General features: G+C 40.1%; 1 protein-coding gene across 18 annotated transcripts in view; it reads left to right on the top strand.

Moving 5' to 3' along the window:
- Nucleotides 1-10,815, top strand: part of R3hdm2 (R3H domain containing 2) — a 204,790-nt gene that overhangs the window by 164,450 nt on the left and 29,525 nt on the right. For 12 of the 18 annotated variants that reach the window (XM_023707308.1, XM_023707312.1, XM_023707316.1 and 9 more), the window contains 5 exons: nt 122-217; nt 3,175-3,206; nt 3,328-3,381; nt 8,886-9,118; nt 10,289-10,461. In XM_023707308.1, the coding sequence (XP_023563076.1) occupies nt 122-217; nt 3,175-3,206; nt 3,328-3,381; nt 8,886-9,118; nt 10,289-10,461 (588 nt within the window). The remainder of the gene's footprint in view (nt 1-121; nt 218-3,174; nt 3,207-3,327; nt 3,382-8,885; nt 9,119-10,288; nt 10,462-10,815) is intronic. The other 6 variants (XM_023707315.1, XM_023707319.1, XM_023707318.1 and 3 more) reach the window with 3 other exon arrangements.

Raw genomic sequence — 10,815 nt, 5'->3', positions numbered from 1 at the left:
TTTTTTTTTTTTTTTTTTTGATGGCAACTATAAACTTTCCCGGTTTCTCTTCCTTGCTGGTGTGCAGTGAGCTTGCAGTACGAGGAGAACTTAACTAGCTTAATTCTGCTCATCGATCTAGATCAGAGTTCCATTGCAGGATGGAAGGAGGAGCAAGTCAATAGAAGAGAGAGAGGAGGAATATCAAAGGGTCCGAGAGAGAATATTTGCCCGAGAGGTAAGTGTAGCTTCTGAGAGTTGTCAGCCCATAGCTTTTAGCTCTAAATCTTTGGAACTGTGAATGGAATGAACTCTCCATAAATGTTATTGGGGGTTTCCTTTCTTTCTTTTTTAAAATTTCTTTCTTTTTGCTTGTTTTCTTTTTTTTTTAGCCAGCATCCAGCCAGTCCCAGATTTGGTCTCTAAAATTAAATGTGGGCTATTGGGAAGATACAGTTTTATTTTTGTTACTTATAATATATTCTGCTGTATGAGAACTAAAACTTGGAGTGGCTGAATTTGGTAAATATGATTAGACTAAAAACAGAAATGGTTTTATTAGCAGGGCTGATGGAAGGGCCCTGAATCTTGCCTGTCAAACCCTTCTCACACTTACTCTCTTACACTCCCACTATCCATTTTAGGCATCTTTGCTTCTAACTGGAAGACTTGGTGTCCATACAGGCCTTATATTCATCTTGTTTGCCTGCCTTCATTTTTAGGACATGCTAGTCCTGTTCTAATATGCATCCTCTGTGAGCTCCACATTCCACACAAGCAGAGGGTGTTCCTAGTTCCCTCTAGTCACTACCTAATGGGAAGTCTCCTTCCTGTATTTCTTACTTTGCTTCCTAGAACAAGACTGGCTTCATGATCCAAAGGGCTAAATGAATTTAGTTTAGCAACTTTATTCTTACTGACGGACTATTTTAAATATAGTTGATACGTCTGTATCTGAGTACCTTTGATTACCAGTTGAAGAGAAGTTTAGTAGGAGTGTGGGTTCAAGAGATAAACATCTTCGGGGCTGGTGAGATGGCTCAGTGGTCTAAAGCACCTACTTAGAACAAGCTTAGCAAAGCATAGGGACCGTGGTTCAATCCCCCAACACCACATGCCAGCCAGCCCCGCCCCCTAGTGGGCTGAGCTGGCCACACACACACACACACACACACACACAAATAAATTTTAAAAAAAGAGATAAACATCTCCATCTCACAGTCAAATTAGCAACAAAGAAAGTTTAAATCAGTACATACAGGTGGAGACTACTCTCCTCCCATTCCTCTACTCTCATTTTTCATTAAAACCAAAACTGGATTCTTGTGTACTTGTTCCATTGTCTCAAGAAAAACAAGTGCCTCTATGGATCCTCACTGGGGACTGATATACTGCAAGCTTTCTGGCCAAAAGTCCAAAGAAAAACAGTATTCTTATCTTCTATTTTATAGACTTCCATTCTAGTTCAGAAAAATCTGTCCTCCAAACCATCCCATCATAGCTTAGAGAGAATTCTCTACCTTTACCTGCAAAAACCTATTGGGTAGAATAAGAGGAGAGTTGTCATTTGTGTATGGTTGTGGTCAGTAATGGCCCTTAATTTTGGACAAAGCTTGTTGGTGGATAGTAACAGCAAACACTTATGTAGTGCTTATTATCTTTCAGGCATTGTTCTTAGTCCTTTGTATAGGTTAATTCATGTAATCTTCACAGTAGGCCTATGAAGTGAGTTACACTATTTTCCCACTTTATAAATGAGAAACAGGCACAGGAAGTTAAGTAACTACATAGCATCATATTACTAGATGTCAAAAGAGCTGTGTTTCAATTTAGATGGTCTGGCTCCAGAGTCCATGTTCTTATCCCAAATATAAACTGCCTCTCGATAGCTTGCTTTGTTCTGGCCTTTTCAGATTAAGAAGTCCCAGTGACAACATAGTCTAGCTAACTACTTTTGATATACTCCTCTGCTTTGCTGACACATGGGAAATGACCACTCTACTGTGCTAGCCCTTAGCAAAGCCACAGATGTTCTACAATTACAGGCCACTTACAATAGGATATTGAGACTTGGTTTCAGCAACAATAGAGTATTTCTACCTTCAGTCATAACAAGGACAAATTTAGTTCTTCTTTCCTTTTTTCCTCCTGATTTCTAGTCTCTCAAGCCTTTACTGATATATATATATTCTTTGTTAAATCCTTATGGATTTAGCACTTTCATTTCAGCACTTCCTAGCTCTTGTCATGGTAGAGGCTTCAGGAATCTTAGAAGATCTAGACAAGGATAAATGGCCAAAGCCTACTATGCTCCAAAGAGTTCATGTGGAGAGGAGCCTGGCCAGTCATTGGGAATGATTAAGGGTAGAGTTGTAGATTAGGGTGGGGGTGGGGAGCAGGAAGCAGACCAAAAAGAAAGGAAGTGGTAAGAAGGGTGTTCGGATGGAAATGCTGCTACAGCAGGCTTCTCTGGAGCCTGAGTTGTCTGTCTGCCCAAATAGGTTCTGCTCTGTGTGGAACCCACTCTGCCCAGCAGTTGGACACCTTTGGTACGTTTTCTAAGGCTTGGGAGTCCACTAAATGCTCACTTTATTCAGCTCAGTAGCTTTGTCAGTAAATGATTCCCAGTGAGAATATTTTAGGCTTAATTTTCTCATTTGGGGGGAGCTCTGAAAAATACTTGCTTCCCCAATCTCCACCCACCTTGGGTCTCAGGTCACAATATCCTTCATTTTGGCCAGTGCAGAGGACAGAAAGGGAATAGCCATTGAAGTTTGTTTCTGAAAACTTAAGTTTCTTTCTCCTGAGTCTCCCTTTTTCTCTCCTTTGAACACACCCTTTAAGACCATGTATATCAATTACAAAGCTCAGCTTATTCCTAAAATAAATTAATAAACTAAGAATTAATGAGGAAATAATAAGTCAATAACTTTTCTCTTCCTCCTTTCCATATTCCTCTTTTTGTCTCTTTTTTAAACACTCTGTGGGAAGGCTAAAAATGCTGAATGTTATTTCCCATTAAAGATGAGAACTCAGATTGGGTGTTTGGGTGTGGGTTATCTTGTCCCTGTTCCTTCTCCCTGTTGGTGGGGTGAATTCTGGTTAGAGGACCTTGGGTAGCATCACAAACTTCCTTTTCTGTTATGCCATGCTGTTTTCTTATAAGTTATTTTCCATTTTCTCCCCCTCACCTAGACTGGCCAGAACGGATATCTAAATGACATCAGGTTAGTACCGCTTAGCATGTTCCCTGCTTCTCATTGAGCTTTGTCAGTGAGGTTACTATAACCCTATAATGATGCTTTTTTTTTTCTTTTTTCTTTTTTTTTTTTTGATGTTAACCAACAGACTCTCCAAAGAAACCTTTTCTTCTAGCTCTCACAAGAGAAGGCAGATTTTTAGGTACCTTTGTGTGATCTATTATCTCCTTTTTATTTTTAATTTTATTTTGTTTCACTGTGATCTCAGCAGAGTGGGTTTGCTCCATGCATGGCTGCTTGTGAAACAGTTATATTTGTGAGTTTTGCAACACTGAATATTTTTCCCCACTTTAAAAAAAAAATGACTCTTGCTCAGTTACTTTAATTTTATTCTTGCTGATTACACTTTGAGTTAGAAATAGGTAGTGAAGGGGCTAGTGAGATGGCTCAGTGGTCTAAAGCACCTACTTGGAACAAGCTTGGCAAGTTCGATCCCCCAGCACCACATGTCAGCCAGCCCCGCCCCCTGGTGGGCTGAGCTGGCCACACACACATAAATGGATAGATGGATAAATAATTTTTTAAATAAATAAATAAAATAAATAGGTAGTGAAGAGAACCAAATAGGTTTGTCTGGGATAGATACTGTACCTTCCAGAAGTTTGCTGGAATTGGGGCATTTTTAAAAAACATTCAGCCCTGTATTTATGAGTATCTTCTGGCTTCTTTTTCTGAGATTCTGTGAAGATGTGGAAAACTTATTCCTCACCCAGCACAATGAATGCTTTGTATCTTTGGGAAAAAATAACATACATACACATATGAACCCCTCTGTGTAATTTTATTTATTTATTTATTGGTGGTACCAGGAATTGAACTCAGGACCTTGTGCTTGCCAGGCAAGCACTTATTCCACTGTGTAGTTTTATTTTTGAGACAATGTAATATGTAAGATGGCTACAGAAAGTAGCTAAAGGAACCATCTGCTTGAGAATGGACTTAGAGCATGTCCTTTTTATGATTGTCCATTACTTAACCTTTAATGTTGCCAAAAACTTGCTACTTATTATTTTAAATTCCCCGGTGCTTAATAACCTCTATTTTCCCACAAAGAAATGAATCATAAGCATCTCCCCTTTGTTTCAGTCTCTCATTCCCATCTCAAAGGAACAGTACAGGGTGGATGTGAGAGTACTTTACTCCCTGTGCTGGCACCGACTCATTTTATATTCTTACCAGTTAACCAACAGGGAAACTAAAGAGTATAAAGACCTTGAGTGTTTAACACTATTATTAGAGACTAACTTTTCCCATTGGGATTTTTCAGTTCTTTAATCCTAGGCTTGATAGGAACTATCTGACTAGTTAGAGATACCATTCCTAATACTTCCTTGTGTGTATGTGTACTGGGAATTGAACTCAAGTCCTTGCACTTGCCAGACAGGTGCTGACATTCCTAATACTTGAGTTGTTCCTTCCATACTGTACTTTGTAAAGCTTGTGAAACTGTGTAAAAGTTGGGGTAATGAGATTTCTAATTCTTTCAGTAGAAGATTTCCATCTTTCTGAATTCTGTTTTCCCAGACTGTCACATCCTGAGGTCTATCTGAAAACCCCAGACAGAGAATACTTTGCATTGTTAGTAGTAGCAAAATTGCATAAAATCCCCACATAGAAAGAAAGAAAGAAAGAAAGAAAGAAAGAAAGAAAGAAAGAAAGAAAGAAAGAAAAGACGGACAGACAGACAAACACAGACAGACGGATGGACAGATAGATTGATTTATTTTTTTTTTAATTTTTTTTTTAGATTGATTGATTTATGGTCCTTGGTTCTACACTTCAGGGTCATCCTTCATCCCAGAAAGCCTAAACAGTTGTAAAAGAGGGAATTTTAAACACACTTCTGCATGATACTCTATAGTTACCAGAGTATACTTTATCTAATTCAGTTCTCTCAATATCCTGATTTGTTCAGCTGATTTACATGTAGGAAAGTAAAAGCAGAGATAAATAACTAGCCTAAGTTCACTACACAGCTGTTAGTAAAACTGGAGGCTGATTCTTTGTCCAGGGCACCACACTGGCTTTCTTTTCTTTTCTTTTTTTTTTTTTTTTTTTGCGGAACCAGGGATTGAACTCAGGCCCTTATGCTTTCCAGGGAAGCACTTATTCTACTAAGCCATCTCCCCGGCCCCCCACACTGGCTTTCAACAAGCATCACTCCTTTCTAAGTAGTGTTCTATTTAGAGCCCTAATTCACATTCACTGCTAGTGGAGCATCAGTCTACATCAAACCATGCAGATAATACCTTGAAGAATCCAGTGAGCAGGTACAGATCACCTCACCTGTCCAGCTCTTTTAAGCTACTACTTTTCAAACTGAAATTTTATTAAAGAACTACATCATCTAAAATGTAACATCATGAACTCTTAAGGGGGTAATTTCTACCCTGATTTGGTACTAGTCTAGAGGCTGGTCTTTTCTTAATGCTTTATACCTTTCTGTTCCAGTTTATGTTTGTGAAACACTGGTACACCACATTCCACCACCATATGGGAAATAACTATGATACCTTCCCTTTGGAAGATTCTACTCTGTTGATAAATAAGCTACAGTAAGGCTTACAGCTGTTTATTGCTACTTCTTCCACAGACCTCCCTCGCCACTCCTCAGATCCAACTAACTGGATTGTTTAAAGATACTTATAAAAACTAAGTTTTGAAAAACAAAAAAACAAAACTAAGCTCTGATTTTATAAGAATATGAGATATGAATGCTCTTTATCCTTAATCCCTACCTTTAACTTATATGCAACCCAATGTAGTGCTCAGGATTGCATCTGGGTGGCTTCCCCTAATTGTCATATTTTTAGTGAAATGAACCACACATGACTGAGAAGTTTATTTGTAGAGAAAGAAAAACTGATGTCTTTCCTGATAAAATTCACCTTAAATTAGAACTCTCAAGCAGTGCCCTGACCCAGAATATCATCAGACAATCCACATTTTGAGCATCTGGCCATCTCTATCTTTTTGTTGTTGTTGTTGTTTGTTTGTTTGTTTTGGCCATCTCTGCCTTGAAGAAACTAGATGAGTACTGAAGTGCTGCCATTTTGGCCAAAGCTTCCCAAGGTGTTTGGTTTAAAATTGCCTTGTTCATTGTCTTCCTCTGATAACAAGAGAAAATACATGACAGGATCACTGTAAAGTGTTTGGTTTTGGTGGAAAAGACCATTGGTTTGTCTTGAAAAATTCAAAGCTTAATTTCGAATCAATAGCCCTCACCCATTACCAGTGAGATACCTTCTTCACCCAGATATAACATTTTTATTGCATCCTGTCAGTAGACTGATTTAACTTTTAGACAGAGCTGTTGACTCTCCTTTTGGCCCTGGTTCTGTTCCTGGGAAATCCCTGATTTATTTCTTGTTTCCCATTGTGCTGTTGGTATTCCAAGAGAAAAGGTTATGGTTTTGGGGAAACAGGAATACTTTGCAATCCCCTGTTCCATTTATACAGAGAGAAGCACTGATATTCTTTACACATGTCCTTGGGATGGCAGAGAAGAATTACAGTGTTCCTAACCAGCTGTGCCAGCATGCTCTTAGCTCTTCATGATTGGCTTGGTTAATAAAAATTGAAAAAGTGACCCTGGCCTGCATGTATTTTGCCAGTTTTTCCTACACTGCCTCTGAAGTATGTCTTCTCATTTAAAAAAAAAAAAAAAAAAGATTTAAAAAAAAATTTACTTTCTTGATGCTGGGGAGATGGCTCAATGGAATAAGCACTTCCCTGGCAGGCATAAGGCCTGAGTTTAATCTCTGGTTCCACAAAAAAAAAAAAAAAAAATTTACTCTCTTAAAAAAAATTGTTATTGCCAGTCATGGTAACACATTCCTATAATCCCAGCACTATAGGAGAGTGAGGCGAGATTACTGTGAGTTGAAGGCCACCGAGGATTGCTTGATAGGATGTAGGAACAATTTATCTCAAAAAAAACAACCCAACAACAACAAAATCCTTTATTAGAATGGCTTTGAGTTTAGAGTCTTTCGAGTTAAGGTAATTATTTGGGATACGGTTTTCTGTTTGTTTTTGGCAAAAAATAGAGAGTCCAAGCTGCTATGATTTTTGCATAATTGTTCCCTGTATACATACCAAAATCTTTGTAACTGTTAAGCTGGGCATGGTGGCTGATGCAAGAGGATCATAGTGAGTTTGAACCCAACCTGGGCTACATAGTGAGTTCAATGCCAGCTAGGACAGTGTAGTAAGATCCTGTCTCGTAAGACCAAAATAAATACCAAAATCTTTATAATTGTTACCACTTGGTTTCCTTAGTTCAGTAGTTAATAGGGTGGGAATATATAAGGAAAATTTCTGGTTTCTTACAGAGAATCATTAAGAGCTCAATGAGGCAAGGTTTTTGGGCCAACCTTGCCTATCTTTTGTGTGTGTGTGTGTGTGTGTGTGTGTGTGTGTGTGTGTGTGTGTGTGACAGAATCTCACTATGCAGTTCAGGCTGGCCTTGAGCTCACTTTTTAGCCCAGACTGGCCTGAACTCACAACAATCCTTCTGCCTGTCTTCCTCCGGAATGCTGGGATTATAACCTTGAGCTTCCCCCCCTGGCTGCCCTTTCTATCTTGATGCATGCTATTGTTTTTAATACAGTGACTTTTATCAGGATAGCTGTGATGTTCCATAACAAGATAAAAGAACTCCTTTTCGGGGGGCCGGGGAGATGGCTCAGTAGAATAAGCGCTTCCCTGGCAAGCGCAAGGGCCTGAGTTCAATCCCAGGTTCCACCAAAAAAAAAAAAACTCCTTTTCTCAGTAATTTTGTGTCTTTTCTAGTACAGTGGGGTTATCCATACAGTAAGTCCCCAATTTAAGAAGGATTCCTGTGAGAATTGTTTGAATTATTTTTACCCAATAACCCTGTGAAAGTTCACAACTTGAATGTTCATAAATCAGGGACTTACTACACAGAGACAGTTAGGCCAAGTCAGCCCCTGCCTGTTACCACTCTTGAATCCCAAGGGTGTATTTACTTGATATTGCTGAGGACTTTAGCCCTTAGAGACTCTAGAGCCAGTTGTTCCCAGGTACCAGCGTGGAGCTTCCACAAAGCAGGTGGACTCAATTCCATATTACCAGACTGTCCACTATACTCTTCTTCCAGGCCTGGATAAGTGACCAAAGCAGTACTTTGCTGACTTAGATGCATGTTATGTGGAAGATCTTTTGTGGGATTTATTCATGTCATTGGCTACTATGCCTTCTAGCAATAGTAACTTCTGGGAGGCCTTTTGTTTTTAAGAACTCCCAAAAGGAGCTGCTGCCTTTCTCTGCCCCACTATTACCTGCATGTGTGGGATCCCCACAGAGGGTGGGGAAAAGACCACAGCCAATCTCAGCATCGTGTGTGTGGTTTTCCATCTACCCCTGGTTCAATGAATGTATTGAGTTAGCTGCCAGTGAACTGTTTTTCAGATGTGCCTCTGTGCTCTTTGTTACCGTACTGGATCTTGTTCTGTCTGCTCCCATCAAGTTGTAGTTGGACAGCCAACTAACAAGAAGTCAGTATCTGTCCTCCCCCATGATCCTCACCCCTTTTTCATCCTGAGAGAACAGAAAAGATCTCTCTCCTAGCCCTTCTGCTGCAGTGGTGGGTGGGGGGTGCTCTGACCACTATGGTCTCTGCAGGGGAAACCGAGAAGGGCTGAGCCGCACCTCAAGCAGCCGCCAGAGCAGCACAGACAGCGAACTCAAATCCTTGGAGCCCCGGCCTTGGAGCAGTACAGACTCAGATGGCTCTGTCCGAAGTATGCGACCCCCTGTCACTAAAGCCAGCAGCTTCAGTGGAATCTCTATCCTCACCCGAGGCGACAGCATTGGCAGCAGTAAAGGTGGCAGTTCAGGAAGGCTTTCTAGGCCAGGTACTGTAGCTTCTTTTCCTTTCATGTCATACACTTCCCTTTTTGCTTGCCTTTTACAAAGAGTCACTGATACTTACTTTTAACAAACATTTGTCCCAGTATAGTTTCCTGGAAACTTAAAATAGCTAGAAGTAAAATTTAACTTCTTAGATCTATTATCCATTCTTGGATCTAGTCCCTCTTTGATTTTTTTGGTTTGTTTGTTTTTGTCTTTTTGAGACAGGGTCTCACTATGTATCTCAGACTGGCCTCAAACTCACAGTAATCCTCTTACCTCAGCCTTCTGAGTGCTGGGACTACAGGCATGTGCCACCATATCTAGCTATTCTCTGATTTTTTTCTCAAACCTTCTGTCCTCATTTTTTGAAAAATCTGATTGGGGGTTTTTATGTCATTTCTGAACAAAGTAGTAGTGAGCTCAAGACCCCCTTCTATGTTCAGATTATATAAAATGAAAATGATAGCTACTTTCATTGTATCTCTCGAGATTCTAAAGAGGGGTTCTAGAACAGAGGGAGCTCTTAGAGTGTAGCTGTTTGTAATTAATTGGTAGTTACCAACAGGCCAGAGGGATGTTGCTATGGCTACTTCTTCAGTGGTCAGTCACTGGGAAGGCACATTCATGAAGTCTAAAGTACTTACTACAACATAACTTCCTGACTAGTTTGTTGTTAAAATCTTGTTTCCAATATCCAGCCTTCTCCAGCCATCCATCCACTTCTTGAATATGATATTAGCTTTGCTTTCTCTCTGTCTGAAAAGCTTCTAACCATCCTTGAAACCCATCTCTCCTAGGCTGGGTATGGTGGCTCATGCCAGTCCCCACACTTGGGAGGCTGAGGCAAGAGGATCCTTGTGAGTTTGAGACCAGCCCGGACTATAAAGTGAGCTCAAGGCTAGTCTTAACTGCATAGTGATACTCTGTCCCAAAAAGACAAAAAAAAAAACCAAACCACAAAAAACTCTCCTGTCTTCTCTTTAAATTTTTCCTGATCCTCCCATGAATTATTTCTTCCTCATCTTTAGTGTGGTACAACTTTGGTGTGGTATCCCCTTATCCTTATCAAATTGTAATAGTTGTATAGATATCCATCTTCCATCATAAGATCCTGTGCCTCTCAAAGGAAAGGATTGTTTCCAACTCTGGGTCTGTCTTCCTCTTTCCCTTAGGTATGGCACTAGGTGCCCCAGAAGTATGCAACCAGGTCACCTCACCCCAGTCTGTCCGAGGCCTTCTCCCTTGTACTGCCCAGCAACAACAGCAACAGCAGCAGCAGCAACTTCCTGCTCTCCCACCCACACCTCAGCAACAGCCACCCTTGAATAATCACATGATCTCACAGGTGAGTCACCACTGTGTGGTGAGAACCCCCTCTCCTGATTCCAGCAATCTCTGGAAGTATAGTCATGTGTGTTGTGTTATGGATGACAGAAAGGATCAATCTTATTTTTTTAATATGCCACTCCCATTTTCATTTGTTGTAAGAAGAAAAGAGTTGGGGCAAAGGTTTGGTCAAAGTACTCTTAGTAAAGTCCACCTGGTAATTTGTTTCTTTTGTTTTTTTGGTATATTTTGTTTTGTGTTGTTGCTTCCTGAGAATTGTCAATAGGTTGCATCCTATACTACATTTCTACTATGGTTCTTTGTGCTGTGCAGTTAGCAAGATAATTTTGGTTACTATATTCATGGAATTTAT

This window comes from Octodon degus, unplaced genomic scaffold (genome assembly GCF_000260255.1).
Source record: "Octodon degus isolate 3935 unplaced genomic scaffold, OctDeg1.0 scaffold00286, whole genome shotgun sequence".
Lineage (NCBI taxonomy): Eukaryota > Metazoa > Chordata > Mammalia > Rodentia > Octodontidae > Octodon > Octodon degus.
This window is presented reverse-complemented; position numbering and strand designations above follow the sequence as displayed.